Raw genomic sequence first — 24,222 nt, forward strand, 5'->3', positions numbered from 1 at the left:
ATGTTTGTTTTTTAAAACATACCAGCGAAGACAAATATGGTTGGTCATATGTAAAAGTATCTATTGGCATAATTATAACCTTGACAACATGAAAAGGGTGCTGAATGAAAATATAAAATCATGGAATCAGATGTTGACTACACATATGACCTGGAAATGACAGCCCTCTTCATCAACATTACGGGCCAAAGAATTTAGACACAGCCATCGTCGAACGCTGAAGAAGAAGAAGAAGACTACACATATATCTAAGAATTTAAGTCTAATATGTTGCATCAAAATGCATTTGAAGAGAAAGTTTCAGACACAAACCAGATATGTACACTAAGCATTAACACACTAAGATTTATGTGACAGGCCAGTGTATTTACATGGGTTCAAAAAATCAAAGTGACATCATTGTTGATTATGGCCTCAAATCAACTGCAATGTTATACATTTAGCAAAAAGTACTTGCAAACAAATTAATGATCTCACGATTCAGGCTCGCCCTAAAGCCATTTATTCGTAATCACAACTCAATTCAATCTTGCAATCTGTTCATTAGAACCTGACACAAAACTGAAATAATTTTTTTAAAAACGTGCGGTGGGAAATCAAAATGTGAAATTGTAGGCAATTAGTCAAACGGTTGAAAGATATGTAATTACGTGTCATACTTAAGTAACGTCTCACAGATGCTTTCCACATCGTCCTATATATATATATGTGATATCAGCATTCGCCTGCCGGCTCATTTGCTAACAGTCAGGATATTTGAAATAACTCATTATTGTAGTACAACATAATCAGTCTGTTATACATGTTTTGAAGGTCACGAAGACTCTGTACTCTTCGTGAATGAGTGCTGCATGGAGGATTTCCATCATGAGCCAGCAGTGACAAGCGACGACAAACCGGCCATCAGAGAAGATGTATTTTCTTTAGAGGCCTCTGGTATTGGCGATAGCGCATTGGCACCATCTGCGTCAGTGCAACTAGGTACAGATAACTCGCACAGCCAGTCCCAGGATACTTCTGAAAATAACATTGGAGTTGACGCAGCCAAACACTCCACCCCGAGTCGCTCTGCATCCTCTTCATCCTCAGTTTCCATGGAAATAAATATTCCTACGGAATCTGGTGACTCTCCAGACACAGAACAGTATGTGTCGGGGCCGGAACCACAACTATCACCTCATCCTGGTGAACACACAGGGCATGATGACTCAGGAAATACGTGGGATCACTCCAAGACCATAGTGTGTTCACGATGGCAAGCCGCTGCAAGCTTCACCACCGATGGCGGGATACTACAAAAACCTGGCTCTGAAGTTGTCCTGCATGTGCCACCTGGTGCGGTGGACAATGAATCGTCCGTACAGGTTTGCTCCGCCGTATGCGTCAACAATGAACACATTTACAGGGCGCTGAAGTTGCCTGGAGAAGATCTGGTTGTCAGTCCACTTGCAGAATATTGGGCCGGTCCTGATTTTCACTTCCAGCTACCTGTTCAGATCGATCTGCCACACTTTCTGCCACCCGATGCAGATCTGAGTATTGTGCGTGTGTACCGTGCTACCAAGAACGAATCCGGTCAAACGATACTCAGCAGATTGAGGCAATTAGAAACGAGAGATACTGCCACGTATTCGCCTTCCAGTGATAACTCGACAAGCGAAAGAGACGCCTACAAATCCTTAGATGGGAGTTCTGACGAGGAAACACCAAATCTTCAAGGCAAGGATAATACCCCTCCAATCACAAAGCCATCAACACCCGACCAAGCAGAGCGTGGCCAGAATACTTGCTTCGACCAACCAGAGGCAGAGGACGTCATTTGGGAAAAGAATGGGTATTTCCATGTCACCTCAGATGGAATTGTCAATATCAGCACAGATCGTTTCTCGTGCTACGTGTGTACACATTGCGGACGCAGCCAGGGACAGCCCACATTGCACGCATGGGCCTTCGGAGAGCACAAGGTCTCAGGTAGACAACGCTTTGCCGACGTTGCTCTATATGTCTGGGACGGTCGCCTGAATATTCAAGACTATCGGAAGGTTCGACTCTCTCTCTCTCTCTCTCTCTCTCTCTCTCTCTCTCTCTCTCTCTCTCTCTCTCTCTCTCTCTCTCTCTCTTTATTAGTATTAGTAACTTACTTCTTCGTTCAAAGTAGTTTATTGTATCCTTTTTCATATTACGGTGTGTATTCCTTTTTGATAACATATTTTTGTGTTTCTTAATTGCTTTTTTTTTTTTTTTTTTTTTTTTCTTCTCTCGTTTGCTATTGTCTTTTAATTTGTTTATTTTGTACCAAGATATTTCAGTAGATATATCGATTCATTTTAACGCCCAGGAGTTAGAACACTGTTATACTTATAGTTTTACGATGAACAGCTGTCCAAATGCATGGCCCACTAAAGAGGGTTTTCGCGTGGGACACCTGAATATAAACCATGCAATTAACAAAATGACTGACATATCTACTATGCTTTTAAATTCTGGTTCAAGCTTTCACGTTTTTGGGTTTTCAGAATCCAGATTATCTCACCAGATTTCAGATTCTGATGTTGCTATTCCTGGTTACAATGTATTACGACGAGACCCACAGCAAAGCAAAGAAACTGGTTTGCTATTGTACATAAGCGAATCAGTTAGTAAAACACGATTAACACACCTTGAGCAGTTTGTGGAATCGGTGTGGATAGAAATTAAGTTGAAAAGAGCACCTCCACTCCTTATAGGTTTCTGTTATAGAAATCCTGCAGAGCGAGCAAACTGGTCAGACAATTTTACACAGATGTTAGATGCAGTCTTTCTCGAATCAAAGGAAATAATTATGTTAGGTGACTTTAATATTAATTTGTTAAAACAGAACAAAATGTGGCTTGATATGCTTAACCTCTATAATCTCAAACAAATAGTATGCACACCTACGAGAGTCACAGCAACCACCAGCACTCTGATAGATCATATTTATATGACTGATCACCGTAACATTGTTGAATGTTGTGTTCCAGCTAGTGGTTGCAGCGATCACTTTCCCATTTGTCTAACGTGGTCGAGAAAGGGTATAAAAATTCCTAAAGCTGGCCACAAGACAATAAAATATAGATTCTTTTCTCAATTCAACGAAGACACATTTCTCCGTGACCTCTGCAATTCCTCTCTCCCTGAGGTTTATAATCATACGAATGCTGATGCTGCTCTAACACACTGGCTGAATGCCTTCACTAATATTTATGATCGACATGCTCCATGGAGAATTAAGAGAGTCAAACACATAGTAAAACCTAAGTGGTTTGATGATGAATTACAAGATGCAATTGATCATCGTGATTTTTTAAAGTCGATTGGTAAAGAAGAGGAGTATAGAGAACAGAGAAATAAAGTTAATTCAATGAAACGATTAAAAAAAAGAAAGTATTTTCAAGACCTTGCTTCTTCAAAACAAAATTCAAAGAACATTTGGAAAGCAATAAATGAACTTACAAATAAAACGACTACACCTACTTCAAGTTGTCTAAAGGACATATCACCTGATGATTTAAACACACATTTTTCCAAAATAGCTGAAAAGGTTATTATAAACGATAAAACAACCTTAAATAAATTGGAAGTTTTGGAAGACTTCTGTAAATCAAAACAAATTTCATCTCAGTTAAATATTCCTCCGCTTACGGTGCCTGAAGTATTTCACGCACTCACTCATTTAATAAAGCAAACGGGTACCCGGGGAATAGACGGGCTTGATGGAAGGATTCTAAAGTTATCAGCCCCTGTAATTTCTGACACCCTCACTTACATTTATAATCTATGTTTAGAACAAAAATATTTTCCAATAGCCCTCAAGCAGGCTAAAATCATTCCTCTGTTTAAATCTGTCGAAAAGAAAGACCCCTCAAATTATAGGCCGATTTCTATACTGTCAGTATTATCAAAACCACTGGAACGACATATAAACAAGCACCTATTATCGCACTTTGACCTCAATCAATTATTTCACCCTAACCAGTCTGGATTTAGAGCTCATCACTCCTGTCACACTGCCTTAGTCTCTCTTGTTGATCAGTGGTTGGAAAAGATCAACGATAATGAATTTTGTGGAGCTGTTTTTGTAGATTTTGCCAAAGCTTTTGATGTAATTGACCACAAGTTGTTACTGAGGAAACTCACATTGTATGGACTCGGAATTGATTTGGTTGAACTTATAACTTCTTTTCTTAGTGACAGGCAACAGGCTGTATACGCAAACGCCTCAGCATCAAGTATGCAGGATGTACGATATGGCGTACCACAAGGGTCAGTTTTAGGCCCTCTCCTCTTCTCTATATACATAAATGACCTTCCCCTTCACATTGAGAATTTATGTGAACTTTTCGCAGATGACACAACCATACATTCTAGTAACACCAATTTAAGTCGTTTATCAGAAACACTGCAAGAAAGTTTAAACCAGTTGAGTGAATGGACTGAGCTAAATCACATGTCCCTTAACCCCCCAAAAACAAAAAGCATGATAATAACAACCAGGCAAAAACGCCAGAACATAACCTCAATATTTCACGATCTAACGGTTAATGATAAACTTGTTGAAAAAGTCGACCATCATAAAGTTTTGGGAGTGACCATTGATAACAACCTGTCTTGGTCACACCACATCGAACAACTGTCTAAACAAGTGTCCAAGAAGGTTTATCTATTATCTAGAATCAAGCACTTTCTGAATTTGGAAGCCAGGAAATTATTCTTTAATGCTCATATCCAGTCTGTTATTGACTACGCGTCTACCTTGTGGGACTCGGCAAGTGAAAATTCATTCAAACCACTAACTGGACTGGGTGGCCGAGTGGTTAACGCACTTGCGCTCGGAATCGAGAGGTTGCGTGTTCAGGCCTGGGTCAGGCCGCAATTTTCTCCCCCCTTTCCTAATCTAGGTGGTGGGTTCAAGTGCTAGTCTTTCGGATGAGACGATAAACCGAGGTCCCGTGTACACTACATTGGGGTGTGCACGTTAAAGATCCCACGATTGACAAAAGGGTCTTTCCTGGCAAAATTGTATAGGCATAGATAAAAATGTCCATCAAATACCCGTGTGACTTGGAATAAAGGCCGTGAAAGGTGAATGCTCGCCCTAATAGGCTTGAGGTTTGCTGGTCGATGTGAATGCGTGATATATTGTGTCAAAAATTCCATCTCACACGGCATTAAGTTATTGTAAAGCGCATTGAGCATATATATGATTATGCGCTATAGCAAATGTCCATTATTATTATTATTATTATTATTATTAGATTACATAAACGAGCGCTCAAAGTAGTCTTATTAAGGAAAACAACCCTATCTAAGTTAGACTACATGAACTTAGGCATTCTTCCTCTGAAGGCAAGGCTAAGTTATAATAAAGGTACCCTTATGCATAAAATTATTCATGGATGTGTACCTCAAACCATATTTTCCAAATTCACGTTAAAAACTTCACGCCAATTGATGAGACTGAACATGCCTCTGCCTAGGATTGACCTATTCAAATCTTGTTTAGTCTATTCAGGTAGCGGTCTCTGGAACACTCTTCCGACAATCCTACGGCAAACTAGCAGCACAAACGTTTTTCAGACCAGATATACGTCTTATCTCATGAAGTCTAAATAAACATCTGTTGTCGCTAGAATGGTTGTTAAAACCAACAACCGGTGCTTTTTAACAATGTATTATTATTTTTATATACACTGACTTTTTCGAATGCAGTGTATGTCAATGGGCATGGCATTTACAGCTTTGTTGCGTCAGTGCAATCTACTCTATTATTCTTAACTCATGTCAAATGAACTTAACATTTTTCATTTAAGCAATGTATTGTAAGTAAATTTATGATATGTTCTTACTTTCATTTTATTATAATCATGTAGCAGTAGTTTTCTTTCCTTGCTTATTCTTTAGCAATTTTAGACTAGTCCCTCTTTAGGGCGAGGGCCAGATGTAAAAAAGCAGATCACTGCTTACTCTATTACCCTCGTTAAATAAAGAATTGTTCTTGTTCTTGTTCTTGTTCTCTCTCTCTCTCTCTCTCTCTCTCTCTCTCTCTCTCTCTCTCTCTCTCTCTCTCTCTCTCTCTCTCTCTCTCTGATAACTCGCACAGCCAGTCCCAGGATACTTCTGAAAATAACACTGGAGTTGACGCAGCCAAACACTCCACCCCGAGTCGCTCTGCATCCTCTTCATCCTCAGTTTCCATGGAAATAAATATTCCTACGGAATCTGGTCTCTCTCTCTCTCTCTCTCTCTCTCTCTGATAACTCGCACAGCCAGTCCCAGGATACTTCTGAAAATAACACTGGAGTTGACGCAGCCAAACACTCCACCCCGAGTCGCTCTGCATCCTCTTCATCCTCAGTTTCCATGGAAATAAATATTCCTACGGAATCTGGTCTCTCTCTCTCTCTCTCTCTCTCTCTCTCTCTCTCTCTCTCTCTCTCTCTCTCTCTCTCTCTCTCTCTCTCTCTCTCTCTCTCTCTCTCTCTGATAACTCGCACAGCCAGTCCCAGGATACTTCTGAAAATAACACTGGAGTTGACGCAGCCAAACACTCCACCCCGAGTCGCTCTGCATCCTCTTCATCCTCAGTTTCCATGGAAATAAATATTCCTACGGAATCTGGTCTCTCTCTCTCTCTCTCTCTCTCTCTCTCTCTCTCTCTCTCTCTCTCTCTCTCTCTCTCTCTCTCTCTCTCTCTCTCTCTCTCTCTCTCTCTCTCTCTCTCTCTGGTTTAAACGTTGTTAATTCATAAACATGTTTACAAAGTCATGCAATGGTTGATATAACAAAGGAGCACAACAAGATCAACTCATACGCTCTTCTATTATATAAGGCTCACTGTGTATTAAAAAAAAGATCAAATACGTGACAGTTGCTAATGAATGAAGTAATGAGTTATTTGCCGATAAAGTTACATGCTGTGACTAATTTGAACCTGGCAGTGATGAGAAAAAGAACCAGAACAGTTATTCTATATCATTATATACCGGTGTACATATTTTTGGTTTTGATTATTTGCTAGACAAAGTAGATACTTTGGAAAATGTTAAATAAAAATGGCGGCAATAATTAATGTTTCTGATATCTATACATCCTGTAGTACATAATCAAAACCAAAGCTACGTACACGAATATGTGAGGATTTTTTTAATTTTATTTTGTTAACCTTTTAAAAAAAATTGTATTGTTAGACCTCAGTTGCATGCAGGTTGCTACTACCCTGATTGTGTTTGCCTTCTCTCTTTTTTTTTTTTTTTTTTTTTTTTTTTTTTTTTTTTACAGGCAGGGAGCATCTTTCTTCATATGTCTTTCTTTTCTCAAATTCAATTCAAACCATAAATTTACTTCCAATATTAAACTCAAATTCCAGTAATGCACCCAAATCCAACTCTTCAAATATCTAAATTTTCCAATGGACATTTTCGTAATTAAAAATACAATAATTAACTAAACTGTTCCCTAAAATAACCAAATAACGAATACATACGGATGATAATCTTCTCTCTGCCAGGTTCCAATTAGTCACAGCATATACCTTGATTACCTGGCGACTTTAACGTGTTTGACCCAGTTATGCACAGTCAGCCTTATATCAAAGGAAAGCGCAGCTTCTTAGGAACACAACGGCACCAAAATTACTGGTCAAGAAACAAAGACGCACGAAGCAATTGACAACTGCGACTGTCATACGTCATAGCTTAGTTTACCTCCACCTTAAGATATTTTGTTGTTTTGCAGGGATACTATATTGGGGAAAATCCGAAAGCACAAGCCACACTCGTCCTTACATCGTGTCTGAATCCGTCTGACTCCGACGTGGTACACATGGAGCTTCGGGTTATGGAACCTGGAGCGGAATTCTGGAAGCATAATGTAGATAAGGACGGGAGGCTGGGACATGCGGCTGTGAAGGTTGGAATAAATATTGTCAATATGTGTGTGTGTGTTTGTGTGTGTGTGTGTGTGTGTAAGAAGAATGGAACCGTTTTTGGAGCAAAAAGTTTAACGATTACAGTGCAGCCTCTTAATTCAACTTCTTCTTCTTCTTCTTCTTCTTCTTCTTCTTCTGCGTTCATGGGCTGAAACTCCCACGTACACTCGTGTTTTTGGCACGAGTGGGTTATTATGAACGTTTGTTCCCTGTTTTAGGATACGTCGATTTCGAAGGATAGCATTGCGTTCAAGTCGAGTTATTGTGACTTTTTCCATTTTAAACATAAAGACCAAATTTTCCCCATTTTGGGGGGTTGCCCCTCCTTGTATGCAAACTGACAACCGAAGTTTAAGAAATATCCATGTATTTGACAACATTTGTTTCTTTAATCTTTCAGTCGCAGAACTTAGCAGAGCATCTGAGCTGTAAAGATAAGTCTTGCTCTGACAGGCGCGAAAAGCCACCCATCACCGTTCATTGGTGCTTGATGTCGGAGAAAAACCACGACCCAGGACCTCTGCTCAAGCTGGTCTTAGAACTATGGCACTATACTCAGCCCTCACCAACCGAGAGTGATCAGGCGAAAAACTCCGTCACTTTAAATGTTGAGGTGAGTTTCTGTGTGTGCCTGTAGTGGTGAAAACAGTTATTAAAGATAAAGTTCATCTGTGCATTTCTAAAGATGAGTCAGTGAGGTGGTTTGTTTCGCTGTTTTCGCAGTCAAAGGTAACATTCACGTCTAATATAATATAATGTAGTGAACATGTTTACACTATTGTCATTGGGTTGGTGCGTGTATCTATACTGCGGCCGTCCTGTATACTCTTCATGGCCAAAGAATTAATGTCTGAACGTGAAGCTATTTGACTAATACACGCTGTGTAATAAAGACGGCAATTCTCTCATTTTCACTTTTGCTTCTACCTACTTTATGGTACTGACAGCAGTGTATGTGCCAGATTTAGGATTCGATTTTCTAAAGTCCAACATGTTTTGCCTGCAATATGGAATCGGGCGTTTGACACAAACATAATGGTCAGTCCGGTTTTGCAGCACAGGTACGAACAATTTTCAAGCAAATCATTGCTGGTGCATCTCTTTTGGAGCCGAGCGAATTGTGGACGTCAAATTTCCCCAAAAAACGTTTTCGAATTGATTTCGCAAGCATTTGAACAACTACACTTGATCATTAAAGGCACACACAGCTTCACATAAACCATCAGTTTCTGGTCACAGACACTGTCAGGCTTTTCCATGACCGGCACGGTTGGCCTAGTGGTAAGGCGTCCGCCCTGTGATCGGGAGGTCGTGCGTTCGAACCCCGGCCGGGTCATACCTAAGACTTTAAAATTGGCAATCTAGTGGCTGCTCCGCCTGGCGTCTGGCATTATGGGGTTAGTGATAGGACTGGTTGGTCCGGTGTCAGAATAATGTGACTGGGTGAGACATGAAGCCTGTGCTGCGACTTCTGTCTTGTGTGTGGCGCACGTTATATGTCAAAGCAGCACCGCCCTGATATGGCCCTTCGTGGTCGGCTGGGCGTTAAGCAAACAAAACAAAAAACAACAAAAAAAGGCTTTTCCATGCAGTACACTCACCGCTTGAGAACAGCCTGGGTGCCCTCCGTGAAGAGCAAGCATTTTTTCAAAGAATTTCTTTTAGCGTGGCCAGCCGGATTTACAATGAGACAAATCGGACGCCTTGTTTTGCTGCTAGAACTAACTTTTAAAACCTATATAATAAATTGACAGCTTGTAACACAAAAATTCTTAAATCATAAAAGATGTCTTTTTTCATCATGACAAGATCAGTACAATTCGCAGTTTTGAAAGTTTTAAAAAAGGGAGCCGGGAAGCAGTTCACGCAAGGTTGTGTCTCAAAGCAGACGAATTTTCTGCATAGCACTTGCTTTCTTTGAAGCCAACTGCCGCCGATGAGTTCGTGTGACTCGCAGCTATTTGTTGCGTTTTAGATTCAGAGGTACACAATAACGTGATATTGCAGATACAGCGAGTCGCATCGAAATCACGAACTGACGACGAAAATATGAAAAAAAGGAAAGTGGATCACACTGGTTCACGATGGCTCATGGGTTAGATAAACCACGAAATCTGGTGTGTGGTTTACGCAAGCTAAATAGGCGTTCAAACGAACTGTGTCATTTAATGCTATTACCGGTAAATGCTATTGCAAGTGTGTTCGATAAGGTTAGAACTGCTTTTTTCGTGAGAAGATTTAAATCGTTCTGTAAAGCATTTGAGACAGACTGGGGCTTTACTGTAACGTTCGAATGCAAGTCGCAAAACAGTGCCCCAGACTATATCTTAAAGTTTGATTTGTGTGTGCAGATGGAAGAAGATCCGGTGCGATCAACGACTGCTGACAGGGAACAAGTGTTGCGTGGCTTGAGCTTGGAGCAGCTGCAAAGGCTCACGGAGACTTATTTCCCCTCAATGCAAACCCAAAGACCCGAAACCTACGTGAGGAATGAATATCAAATACACGACCTTTTGCCCTCAGTCCAAAGACAAAATCCATGTGGTCCAAACAACGACCACCACCGTCAGTCGAACTTACCCTCACAGGACTGCAACCAACCGAGCTCCATAAGCACCCCTTTTCAAAGGGCCACAATTCAAAACGCCCCGCATCAAAACGACCCACTTGTTGGAGGTGGGGCTCGACCAAAAGATGTAAAGACAGCAGTTGTGCAACCTCACCGTGAACAATTATCGAGAGACATTTTCCATCAAGACCCTGCAAATCGTGCAGAAACACGTGGAGAAAACGATGCAAGACGATGTTACCTTGAGTTTGACGACAGGGCAGCAACAGAAAGAAAAACGATAAACAATGGAGTCGAGTCTGCAGTTCGTCACCCTGAGGTTGCAAATTCTGCGCACAGCATGCCAAGAAACACTGCAAGCGAATTCCATCGTAATTATCAGGACAATGCAGCTACGGAGAGGAAATCAGTTGTGACTAATGTAGAGACTGCACATTGCAGCTCAGAAGTTCAGGCTCATGCGCAAAGCATGGCTACATCGTTCCCAAGCACAACTCAGAGAACACAACGTAGTGACAGAGGAGCGAGAGGTATGAGCTCTCAAGATGACAGCCAGACGTACCGAAAGGAGATCAGCACTTCCCGAACTGCTGACCGTGAATGCAGTCACACTGAAGCTTTTCCAGAGATGCCAGACAGGGGCTCCATCACTAGTGATGATGACGGTGATTTGGGAGTCGTGAACGAGTCGCAGTCCACTTCCCTGTCTTCTTCCCACTTGGATGCATCCATTCTCTCGGTGGGCAATCAGTCGGAACCTGATGCACCTGTTTACGTGTCAGACAGCGAGTAAAGTTAACATGCATACTGCGGGCAGTTTCCCTTTGTAGATTAGGTGATTCACTTTGGCTACTTAAGTCTCTACAGATAAGTGGAGTGATTTTTGTGTTGGAACGGTATATATGCTGGTACGCTTTTCTGCAACCGCACAGAACCAAACACAAGAGAGAGTTAATTAAAGCTTTGCATACACGGGAATGTTTCTTTTCTGTAAATTACTGCCCATCATTCGAGATTTTGTTCTTGTTTGGAGACCAAGGACATAATTATAGCAGCTCTGCTCTGCATTTTTATTATGTATGATCTTTTAACCATAAAACCATGAATTTTACGAAGTATGTTTTATTTAGTGATGTCAATCTCGGATTTTCCAAGTTTGTATATACAATTATATACATTGTATGTGCATTTGACTTTGGCTGTGACTGCCGTCGTCATCAGCTTAAAGTGTACGTCCATGTCAAGAGAACCTTCATTCAGACTATTGGTCAGTATGGCGATTGTCATTTTGCTGACAAGAATCCACTTCTTGTGTGTTCCTTGGTTGAATCTACGTGGTACAAAGAAGTCATTGCATCCAACACTGTGTGTTTTCAACCCCACGTGAGGTTATTATTTAGAACATTTGTTTGTGGATTATGTACCTTGTATTACACATGTATGAAGTGAAATGTTATTCTAGTGATTTTTCATCAATATTTTACTGCACAACTTATGTTTTTGTTATTTATGTATTACTATGAAATTGTCACAATTCCTTATTGACAAAAATGTTGTTCGTTGTGTGTAATCTAACTCTTTTTACCTTTGAATTCTTTCTCTCACTTACCAACAAATGCTTTTTTAAATGTAAAAAAGATAATCGTTTGTGCAGCAGGGTACATTGACAAGATTTGTATCACTTCTGATGGATCGTTTTTACATTTACTCAAGTTATGACTAAATGTTTTAACATCGAGGGGGGAATCGAGACGAGGGTCGTGGTGTATGTGCGTGTGTGTGTCTGTGTGTGTGTGTGTAGAGCGATTCAGACTAAACTACTGGACCGATCTTTATGAAATTTGACATGAGAGTTCCTGGGTATGAAATCCCCGAACGTTTTTTTCATTTTTTTGATAAATGTCTTTGATGACGTCATATCCGGCTTTTCGTGAAAGTTGAGGCGGCACTGTCACGCCCTCATTTTTCAACCAAATTGGTTGAAATTTTGGTCAAGTAATCTTCGACGAAGCCCGGACTTCGGTATTGCATTTCAGCTTGGTGGCTTAAAAATTAATTAATGACTTTGGTCATTAAAAATCTGAAAATTGTAACAAAAAATAAAGATTTATAAAACGATCCAAATTTACGTTCATCTTATTCTCCATCATATTCTGATTCCAAAAACATATAAATATGTTATTTTTGGATTAAAAACAAGCTCTGAAAATTAAATATATAAAAATTATTATCAAAATTAAATTGTCGAAATCAATTTAAAAACACTTTCATCTTATTCCTTGTCGGTTCCTGATTCCAAAAACATATAGATATGATATGTTTGGATTAAAAACACGCTCAGAAAGTTAAAACAAAGAGAGGTACAGAAAAGCGTGCTATCCTTCTTAGCGCAACTACTACCCCGCTCTTCTTGTCAATTTCACTGCCTTTGCCATGAGCGGTGGACTGACGATGCTACGAGTATACGGTCTTGCTGAAAAATGGCATTGCGTTCAGTTTCATTCTGTGAATTCGACAGCTACTTGACTAAATGTTGTATTTTCGCCTTACGCGACTTGTTGTTACTTCAATCGTAACCACCTGACACTAGAGAGCAATTTTTAAGAGCTTTCAACTAACATAAAACTTGAATCAAACAAAAAGCGTTGTAAATTGAATCTCATATTTATTCAGACTGCTATTTGCTTTCTACATGTACCTAGATTGCCAACTCTTTCGGTATAAGAAAAAGTAGATGCAACTTACGTGTTTTTGCTAATACATAAAGATAGAGTCCTTAGTGATGATGAGATATATAAACCTGATACCCTCAATTGAGTGATTGTCTTAAAATCCGATTGCAGAAATATTGTGTGTAATTGTTAATAACATTATATTGACTTTTGATGATTGTTTGTGGTTTTTTTTATTGTTGTTTTGTCGTCTTTTCTCTCCATGGATCGGCGGAGTCTGTGCCAGATATTCTTTGGCACATTTGTTGTTAACAAATAATATCTTGTACTTTTTTTTGTAAACGTTAGAGAATAGCGTGAATGTTGTGTACAGTTGAATTCCCTTGTAATAAATAACAAACGTATTGACTTGCGTGCTGAAGCAGTTTAAGCAGATCGACTTAACTTGCATTTTTACGTGTGCTGCAATATTTGTGCCGTAACTAATATTTGTATGTTAAATTGCATGAATTGAAAATCTGGAACCCCAGATAACTCTCTTTTGGCTCTCTGCCTACGGAGCTAAAGAAGTAATGGTTTTGTTTGATTTTCGATTTCAAAAATAAGAAAAATGCAACTGCTCTGTGCTGAGATGTATGTGTACCGTGTCCTTTGGATGTAAAACATTTGCTTGTAATAATGATTCTGTCTTTAGTAATGATGATGATAAGTACTTTGTATATTTGTTAAACGCATTCAAACCCAATCGGTTTGTTCTTCTACACTTGGCTTTGCCCTATGGTAACCTTTTGGTTTGTCTTGCCGTCTTTGCTTGTCATCATCTTCAGTTTTGAGCTTTATATTTGGCTTTGTAAACCAGTACGCTGTATCAATGGACGAGTTTTGGGTTTAAATTATGAGTGTACATTGTTGCTTAATGTATTATATGCAAATGAGACTGTAGGTTCTAGCAATAGTTTTGCTTGATTTTCGATTTCAAAAATAAGAAAAATGCAACTGCTCTGTGCTGAAATATGTGTACCGTGTCCCTTGGATGTAAAACATTTGCTTGTAATAATGATTCTGTCTTTAGTAATGATGATGATAAGTACTTTGTATATTAAATATATGTAGAAGAACAAACCGATTGGGTTTGAATGCGTTTAACAAATGTTGTGCATTTAAACCCAATCGGTTTGTTCTTCTACACTTGGCTTTGCCCTATGGTAACCTTTTGTTTTGTTTTGTCGTCCTTGCTTGTCATCATCTTCAGTTTTGAGCTTTATATTTGGCTTTGTCAACCAGTACGCTGTATCAATGGACGACTTTCGGGTTTAAATTATGAGTGTGCACTGTTGATAAATGTGTTATATACTAATATGACTGTAGGTTCTAGCTATTATTTTGTATGATTTTATGTAACACTTTTTTAAATAAGACAAAATGCAACTGATCTGTGCTGAAATATATGTGTAACGTTTCCTTTGGATGTTATGCAATACCCTTGCTTGTAATTATGATTCAGTCTTTAAGGATGATGATGATAAATACTTTGAATATTTTTTTCTATTGTTTGATTCCATGACGATTACTGATTGTGTCCACACTTTCAGCGAACTAACACAGATTACTGTGCTTTAGAGTAAAGAATGTTGAATTCTTTGTTTGTTCTTTTTCCTGATTTGATGTATTTAGAATATTCATTCATTTTACCTGTGTTGTTTTCTTGTCACCGCATTTAACACTGGTTGGTCCGGTGTCAGAATAATGACTGGGTGAGACATGAAGCCTGTGCTGCGACTTCTGTCTTGTGTGTGGCGCACGTTAAATGTCAAAGCAGCACCGCCCTGATATCACCCTTCGTGGTAGACTGGGCGTTAAGCAAACAAACAAACCGCATTTAACATGATTTTTGGCATCTGATAATGTGCATGAGTAGCAAATAAGGAGTTAAAATGTATGGCATCAAATAAATAATTATGTCACTGGATCTTTTTGTTTATTTAATATTTGTTGTTAATGTTAATACTTGTCTGTACAGCAGTTTTCCTACACTGTATATTGTAGCACGATTTTGTAATTATAACATTTAGTTAATTTGGAATACACTTGTGCAGCCTTTCGCTATCAGCTAGTGTTGTTGGAATTTGCTTTAGAGACACGTTGTCACATTTGAAGCTTTGTTTATGTACATTAGTAAAATGTCTTTTTTATTGATGTGTGCTACTGTAGCGAACTTCACATGTTAGCATCCTCAGTATGACTGGTGTTTTGCACAATTTTATATGTTTCAAAATGATGTAGTACTTGCTGATTCCCTTGGTATCATGTTTTACTTTGTTGTAATGTTTCTCTCAGAAGACTAGCTGACTGAACCTCACTTTCTTGGGTTTTTTTTGCTTCCAACTCTACTGCCGCATTGTGCAAATAATAATGTTCTTTGAGACAACTGTTGCAGTCGAGCTTAACTGTATTGCAGCTTGCTTTCCTGAGGGAGAAAGCAACCCTAATTTATTTCAGGGTTACCTGACAGGACTATTGTAATACCTGATCCTTGTTCTTGGGCGGAGAGATAGCTCAGTGGGTAGCGGCTCTGGCTTGAAACCAGTTTGTCGCTATCTGCGTGGGTTTGATCCCCAGGATCGGCGAAGGATTCATTTCCCGGAGCCAACTTTGTGCAGACTCTTTGTGCACTCGTAGTACCTTTATATCCCTTGTTATGGTTATAAAGAGATTTATAGATGTACGTATACACCTTTCTAAAAAAACTTTTTATTGTGAAAAATATATGCTTGCTTTTTTTTAAGCACAAACAAAATGCTTTGAAACATTACGTAGTGATGCGTTCTCATTGCTTACATTCATTCCTGGACGGTTTATATTAATTTTATAAACAGATGTTACTGGACGATTACTCGAAAACCTTTTTTTCTCGTCGTCGTGAGATGAACAGAACCATATGCTGTTGCTACTTAAAGGAAGTCATCACTTTGACGTCCACAATAGAAAAATATTAATATTTGGATTTTTGTATGCACTGTTATATTTTGATTTTGTGTCGCTTGTGTATGTAGCTTTAAAAATGGCCACAGTTCTAATGCTTCATGAGCTCTTGCCATGTCCCAAATGTGCTTTACCATCGTCAAATTTCAAGGTCATGGCAGGGTCGTGTTCAGGTCAAAAATTAAAAAGCAAATGTCCGCCCTGTTCTTCATGTAAATGATCATGTTTCTCACACATAATAATTATCTTCCACGTAATGTGGTTTTTTTTTCAAAACAAGCTCCCCGTTCGGCAAGCATTGGTCTTATACTCGAACGGGAGGAGACGTTGCAGAGGTTGCGAGAAAACATAACTACAAGTATAGGCTTATTTCGTGTTGCAATTCTCATCATATTTAGTAGTTAAAATACAAATGTCTGTGTATTCCACATTTAGATAATAAAGTCGAATTGAATTGCATTGTGACGGCCTACTGCAGTTTGTTCCATCAGCTGGGCCAGACATTCCAGACTCTTAATTGTATCGTTGTCATTATTTAGAGTAAGGTGGCGGGCAGACGGGTGGCGTTGACTTTCTAATATTTTTTTCTCATCTTCTTCTTCTAGCGATTATCAGCCTTTTGTAACTGATTAAAAAGCCATGTAGACTTTTCAATCAATAAAAAAAAGGAAGACAAATGTATTTGCGTCTTTCCTCTCTTCTTCAAATGTATGCACACACACACACCGCAGCACAACACAACACACCACACCACGCACGTTAACACATCAGAAAAGTAGTGCGGTGCATTTTAACTCTTTTATTAAGCTCAAAAAGAAATACGTCAAAACTCTACGTTATTAACAGTAGCAACACAACTATGAGACTATCAAATTAATTGAAAGCATGTGCAAAATTGTGTGTGTGGTGACTCCACTTTTATCATGCATTCATTTCACTGAGTAGGACAGGTGTGCCAACGGAATTAGGGCGTGACAATTACAGTTATGATTCAAAGTGAGGAAACTTCAACACATGTTACAGAACGTTTACTAAATGTAGGCACAAGTACAACTGGCCGCAAGCAACATTAACTGACATTTCAGATAACCTTTTGCCTAATGCTCTGTCGAAGACCAGAAGAATGGTTTCTTACATAGTTCATAAATCGTAGTACCACCGGCCAAGATTGTTAACTTTTTGAAAGAGATTAAGACTTGTTACAAAATATAAAACCTGCACACGTGAGATCTGGCGAGCATGCATATACATACACCACAAACCGTCAAGCTTGTTTACATTTGACATTTGGTGAAGTTTTGACTGGGAATCGAGACGAGGGGAGTGTGTTTGTGTGTGTGTGACCCCCCCCCCCCCCCCAAAAAAAAAGGACAAATTGTCATGAAACTTTACATTCAAATTCTTGCAGATGGTATCCCATTGTCGTGTTGTCAAACCGAGATAAAGCTTGGTTCGTATTTTAAAAAAACACACACACCAAAGACAGAACGATTCTACATATGAAGCACTGCAACAACCCTCACCTGTATTTGTATTAATGGTTGGAAGTATCGCTCATTCAAAGCTGCTTTCTTTCTTATTTGGTGTTTAACGTCGTTTTCAACCATTCAAGGTTATATCGCGACGGGGAAAGGTGGGAGATGGGATAGGGGAAAGGGGGGAGATTGGATAGAGCCACTTGTTAATTGTTTCTTGTTCACAAAAGCACTAATCAAAAAATTGCTCAGGGGCTTGCAACGTAGTACAATGTATGACCTTACTGGGAGAATGCAAGTTTCCAGTACAAAGGACTTAACATTTCTTACATAATGCTTGACTAAAATCTTTACAAACATTGACTATATTCTATACAAGGGTAAAAGGAGAAACAGAACCGTTAGTCGCCTCTTACAACATGCTGGGTAGCATCGGGTAAATTCTTTCTCGTCCCAACCAATATGGGACTCCCCCTAACCCGTGGGGGGTATTCAAAGCTGCTATGATTATTCTTGCAAAAGTAACAATAACAACAGCAAAATCACCCAGTTTTAGTCAAATACAATATCCAAACTTGAACAGCGAGAATCAGCCTTTGCTGAAAGTTTTATAGTTTAAATTTAAAGTCGAATTTCTTTTTCTAGTTGGTTCTCGGTGAGAATATCGACTTTCTCTATCATAGGTCTAGACAGATGAAACAAAAGACAATAAGCTCCCCCTGGCCGACATACAAGGCTAGTCTTCAAGAACCCACCTTTACTCCTCCTCCTACGATCACCACGACCAACACTTCTAGCTCCACCATCGAAGTCACCACACTATGGCATAACATTTAGTTTATCAACAGTTACAATGACATCGTTATACGTAGCACATTTGAATACATAAAAAAATTGACAACAAACATACAAATACACAATGCAGACACAGAATGAAAACTAACCTCAAGTGTTGGTTTACAGTGTCATAGACAACTGCATGGCCATGTACAACGATCGTGCTATTCACACGCAGCCAACACCAGCTGTACCAAAGTACTCCTCCTTAGTCATAATAATCTCATTATTCTGGTCACAGGGGCAGAAGCTTAGAGTCCATCTATTTACCTGCCTATTGTTAAGGTAAAATGCAGTCTTGCTTTTACCTTTGTTATTGCTTGTATTGGTGGCAATGGTATCTCCGACATTTTGTAAGTGTCAAAATTGCATTACTAAAACGTAATAACGGAAAAGCAAGCACAACAATGACTAATGCTCGCTTCTATTCACGCTAAACACAGACATACTTTTTTCTCAACATTTTAAACGGCAATCCGCCTGCAAACATTTCCATAAGTAACGCACTGAAGACATTGTCCAGTGTTTAATAATTGCTTTTTATCATTTAGTAAAACAATAGGCTTCACGGGAGCACACCAACTCATGAAAACAAAATCAGTGGAATGTCACCTTAAACAACACCCTTTTCAATATTCCACAGTAAACAAGCCATATACGCATTAAGAAAGCCATCCGTCCGACAAGACTCGACTGCGTAATACCTATGTTACAGTTAATCTGTGAAACCAGGGAATACTTGTAATAACTACGTAATACATGAATTAACTGACGGAAAAAAACAGTTATATAATTCATGTATTATCTAAAATAGTTTAGTTAATACACGAATTCCCTGGTTTCACAGATTAACTGTAATATATACACCATTCAACCTTTGGAATAATGTTAAAGATTTTTCCAAAGTTGATGGTTGGTTATTGTTAAAAACGTCCTTACAACGGATAGCTATCCGGGACCGTCTAAAGTTGATAAGTCTATTCACATCTTGTGAAGCAGAAGGGCCATAAATGGTATTTGTGTACACAGTTTGAGTGATCTAGCTAAAACACTCATGAGAGGAACATCGTTTATTATGGGGGAAAATTACACTTTCAATCTTCAAATTCGAAATTGCCCTGTAATGACCCCAGTTTGTAGGGTCTGCAGAAGCTGTAATGCGTCATGTACAAGGAAGAACATATCTGAGAAAACTCATTCTCCACGTCTGACCTGAAGTCGACCTATCTGTGAACTTAAGTTGATGCACCTAAGTTACCCACAGTCATCGAATCGTGAAGTTCTTAGCCCAGGGTGAAAGTTAACGGTCACCAAACCGTTCAATAAACATTAAAGAAAGAGAACAACAAATAAAGAATATGTGCGTGTGTGGTGTAATCATTTATACATCACGGGCACATTGTAAGTTGTCAATTCAGGTCATGTTTTGTATACAAATATTTACTGACAGCGAATTGGTTAAATAGCCCCTGTGTGACCTTGATAGACAACCTAAGTTAACCAAATTTAAGTTATATATGAATGTCATCAGAGGTTTAATTGAAAGTGGCCACGTTTCAATTCTTCAAGTACACACAAAATCTAAAAGCCTCTAATTTTACATTTTTTTAATTATTTTTTTTACAGAACATGGTTCCTTGAAATTTGAAAAGGATCAACCTGATTTGAGTCATTTCGGAAGGTAATCAAACACTTGAAGTTTGTAAAGTTTCAAAGTTCTAGCATAAATAACATCCCGGCCGGCCGGCCATCTATGCATGCAAACATTACTCTATGAGTGAGAGATATGTACTAATGTTACATGTAGGCAATGTCAAAAAATTAGTGTATGTAAACACCAACAATAACACACATTAAAAAAAAAGTAATTTACGTAATTGTCCGTGATAAAGGAGTTCACGTTACAGTAATGAAGCACAACCTCCATAATCTAACTACTAATGTGTATTCTTGAACACAGTCACTAACTGGTCAGCACATACAACACCTAATAACAGTGAGGGTGTAAATAAATGCTAAGATTCAAGGTTCAAGGTTCATTACGTCATCAAATGGGGCCCACTTGGGGCATGGGATTGAAAGTTGTGAATAACATGTATCACAATACAGAAAATATAGCCAATATTCAAGCGAAAATACATCACAAATATTAAAGATATTCTATACATGAGCTTAGTGGGGAAATAACTCAAGTCGGTAGCGGCGCTAGCTTCAAAACCAGTTGTTGCTATCGGCGTGTGTTTCATCCCCACGTTCGACGAGAGATTTATTTCCCAGAGTCAACTTTGTGCAGACTCTCCTCGGTGTTCGAACACCCCCGTGTGCACGCATGCGCACGATAAAGCACCCACGTTCACAGCGAAAGTCTCAGGGCTTGAAAACATGAATACATGCATGCAGGAGAAGAAGAAAAAATAAAATGTGTAGTGCCGTATACTGTATGGCAGCTCGATTTCCCCAGGGAGAAAGCAGCCCGAATTTCCATGAGGGTAACCTCACAGGACTATATGAATCGTATTCTTCTCCTTCGTGAAATAATGATTTCAAACTGCGAGTATATAAATGTATTCAGGTTCTCTTCCTCACATCCACCTTAAACAATACCGTGCTTCGCCTGTAAACCGCAGCAGACGTATCAACAATCAGCTGCCTGCGCGCTACATGTGATCAGTCGGAATGTTTTGTTAAAGCTAAATTCATTTTGCAGACTGACAGGATGTCGGTTACAAATACAATTCAGCAAAAAACATATACACTGGCAAATACATGTAACAATGAACGATGTTCGGAAATAACTATGTCGGGTTTGAATGGGCTGTGAAAGACTGAATAGCCTTGCTTTTGGTTGTACAACTAAATCCGCTGGTGCTCCTTGCCCACGTGTTTCTGACACACCCCTCGTTAGTGATTGGCAATTGGATTGTTTGTTTCACAAAAAGCAAGGGTATTCACTCCTTTGACAACCTAAGGAAACCTGACAGCGTTATTTTCGGAATTGGTCTTTTACATTAAAAAGTATATATTGGAATAATAACGAAGAGTAGCAGTTTATTTAAATAGAAACACCAATGAATAATGGATCTTGATACTGACGTAAACACATTAAGTGCAATCTTGATATGCAATATTTCTTGCATTTTCTAAATTAACAAGGCATGGTCTAATATGCATTAGTTAGTTAGTTGTTGCTTTTTGGGTCCAGCGGACCACATAGACCAAATCAGGACCCCCTAATATGCATTGAATTGGTGACAAGAACACAAATATCAAAAGCACAAAATAACAAGCAAAACAGAAAGCAAAAAACAGCAAACCGACAAAAGATTAGGAAATCGAGACACGGTCCAATATGCTTTACTTTTGTTACAACAACAACAAAATTCTCCTGGCCAATATGCATTACTTTTGTTTCAACAAAAACCCAACAACCAAAAAGTAAAATATATTGACTGCAGTAAGCGAAAACTCAAGACTTAAAAAAAAAGATTTTAGTGATCAGAACGTTTACTTAAAAATACAATTTTAAATATTCTCCGACTGTGTTGCAAAGTATCAGCGTTCAATCAAATTGAATACTTCATATGCTAATGCTTTGTACTAAATTTTAAGAAGAAAAAGGAACAAAGCGACCAAAAAAAGCAAAAATAAATAAATATTAACTGAATGTAAAGGTGAGCAAGGAATGACAAACAGAAAAAGGTGAAAGCCATCCAGAATCTTCCTTTTTCTTTTCAAAGTTGTTACATCCTACTACCGTTACACACCTCATAAAATCATTGTCGATTTTGTGAAGAAAACGATAGCTTGAATTTATCGTGCTTATAATTGTTGAACATAATTGTTGGGAAAACCTGATTCAATTTCACAAAACAAACTGTGAACAAAGGTTGTAGGATTGTTAAGTAATACACAAATATGGGTTATTATATAGATTCATCCCCCCCCACACCAAATAAAAGCACACGCATCAACATACATTAGTAGCACATTAGTTAGTTAGTTAGTTAGTTAGTTGTTGCTTTTTGGGTCCAGCGGACCATACAGGCCAAATCAGGACCCCAGTAGCACATTATAACAGGTATTATTTGTGAAATAGATTATACAGGTAGCATATATTTGCAGCGCATTAAACCCGGCATTATCTGTGAAATAGATCATACAATACAATACAATACAATACAATACAATACAATAACTTTATTAATCTCTAAAAGAGAAATTACATTGCTGAGCGTTTGTGTCCGTAATATTAACATACATAAAACATTCAAAATAAACATTTGTACTTTGTCCTGAGAAAATATAGCACATTGGTTATCACGTAAGAAAGTATATTAAAAATAAATTAACATGCATTCACCATCAACAATGCACAAAAGAAAGTCAGCACCTTGCCGGTTATCACATATTGTCTAAGATTAAGAGAGTAGAATGCAAAACAAAATCAACAATACTGAAACAATACAAGTAGCATATATTAGCAGCACATTAAAACAGGTATTAAAAGTGAAACATATTATACAGGTAGCATATAATAGCAGCACATTAGAAAAGGTATTATTTGATTATCTTTAACTAGATTATACAAGTAGCAATATAAGCAGCGCATTAACACGGGTATTATTTGTTAAATAGATGATACACAAGTATAAAAATAAATGTTTTAAGTCAGATTAAAATCTACATCCCTATTTATTCTATTAATTTCCCAACAAAGTTGAAGTAAATTTCCATTCATCAAATCACAAAAAAGTATTACGTTGCAGTGACGAGGGCAAACTGAATTGAGTACAAAGTCATATTACCTTGTTGACTCATTATAGCTGTAAACTTAGTCACAATCTAACAACCTTCTAAGCACAGAGGGGTGCATAATATACAGTTTAAAAAAACCTCGATCACATTTAAAAGTTAACAACAACTGTGAATATATAATAAAATTAAAAAAGTAAACACGCTGATGTTTGATAAGTAAGAGTATACAGGCGTATAGTCATAACATCATAGAAATCATGAAAAGACGCCAAATGGAAAGATCGAATCATGGTATAAAAGGTTAACTTCACATACTGCCAAGAATGTAAGTGTAAGTGTCACTGGATCAGGTTTGAATGTGAAGTCAGCTGTGTTGTTTTTTAGCCAGTTTTGTCAAGACAAACAAAAAAACAAGCAAACACATTATCAGAAAAAACGCACACCATAATTATTTGTACACGAAGCATTAACAATTTGAGCCTAATGTGACAGGCTTGTGTATTTACATAAATGTAAAAGTCAAAGACAGAAGTGACATCATAGCAGCTTATAAAATCAACTGCAATGAATTGCTTTTAATTTAGCAAAAAGTACTTGCAAACAAGTTAATTAATGATCTCATGATTCAGCTTCGTCTTAAAGCCGTTTATTTCTATTTGCATATAAACGCAACAACATCAGCACTATTTTCTTTACAACCCAAAACAAGACATAAGAAATATCAGAAAAATTCAAGAGACGAGCAGAAGAAAAATCACAATGTGAAATTGTAAGCTACCAGTCAAACAGCTCAGCGGTATGTAATTAAATGAAATAGAACACTTCAGTCAAGTCTCAGCCACATGGTCCCAGCCGAACAACATATGTCACGGTGGTGTAAGCGCCTTAAGTGGGGGAGGTGGTAGCGCTCTCGTCTGTGAACCTGGCAATAAGAAATGAAAAAGAAAACGTTGCAAAGTGTGTAAACGAAGCTAGCATTTCAAC

At 38.4% G+C, this 24,222-nt stretch overlaps 2 protein-coding genes across 2 annotated transcripts in view; one reads left to right on the plus strand and one right to left on the minus strand.

The window, feature by feature from the left end:
• Nucleotides 1-811: 811 nt before the first annotated feature.
• On the plus strand, nt 812-16,852 carry LOC138976727 (uncharacterized). The gene is made up of 4 exons (XM_070349609.1): nt 812-2,042; nt 7,756-7,929; nt 8,349-8,561; nt 10,300-16,852. Exons 1-4 carry the CDS (start codon nt 852-854, stop codon nt 11,308-11,310), a joined length of 2,589 nt encoding a protein of 862 aa, XP_070205710.1. The 5' UTR covers nt 812-851; the 3' UTR covers nt 11,311-16,852.
• Nucleotides 16,853-16,955: 103 nt separating this feature from the next.
• Nucleotides 16,956-24,222, minus strand: part of LOC138977312 (sacsin-like) — a 69,772-nt gene continuing 62,505 nt past the window's right edge. Inside the window, exon 22 of the mRNA XM_070350213.1 lies at nt 16,956-24,160. Within this exon, the coding sequence (XP_070206314.1) occupies nt 24,105-24,160 (56 nt within the window). The 3' untranslated portion in view covers nt 16,956-24,104. The remainder of the gene's footprint in view (nt 24,161-24,222) is intronic.

Source organism: Littorina saxatilis, linkage group LG9 (assembly GCF_037325665.1).
Source record: "Littorina saxatilis isolate snail1 linkage group LG9, US_GU_Lsax_2.0, whole genome shotgun sequence".
Classification (NCBI taxonomy): Eukaryota; Metazoa; Mollusca; class Gastropoda; order Littorinimorpha; family Littorinidae; genus Littorina; species Littorina saxatilis.

Coding starts and splice junctions, on each gene's coding strand:
- LOC138976727 (XM_070349609.1), top strand. CDS start 852: ATGGAGGATTTCCATCATGAGCCAGCAGTGACAAGCGACGACAAACCG. Junction 2,043..7,755: donor ATATTCAAGACTATCGGAAG/GTTCGACTCTCT, acceptor GTTGTTTTGCAG/GGATACTATATTGGGGAAAA. Junction 8,562..10,299: donor CCGTCACTTTAAATGTTGAG/GTGAGTTTCTGT, acceptor TTGTGTGTGCAG/ATGGAAGAAGATCCGGTGCG.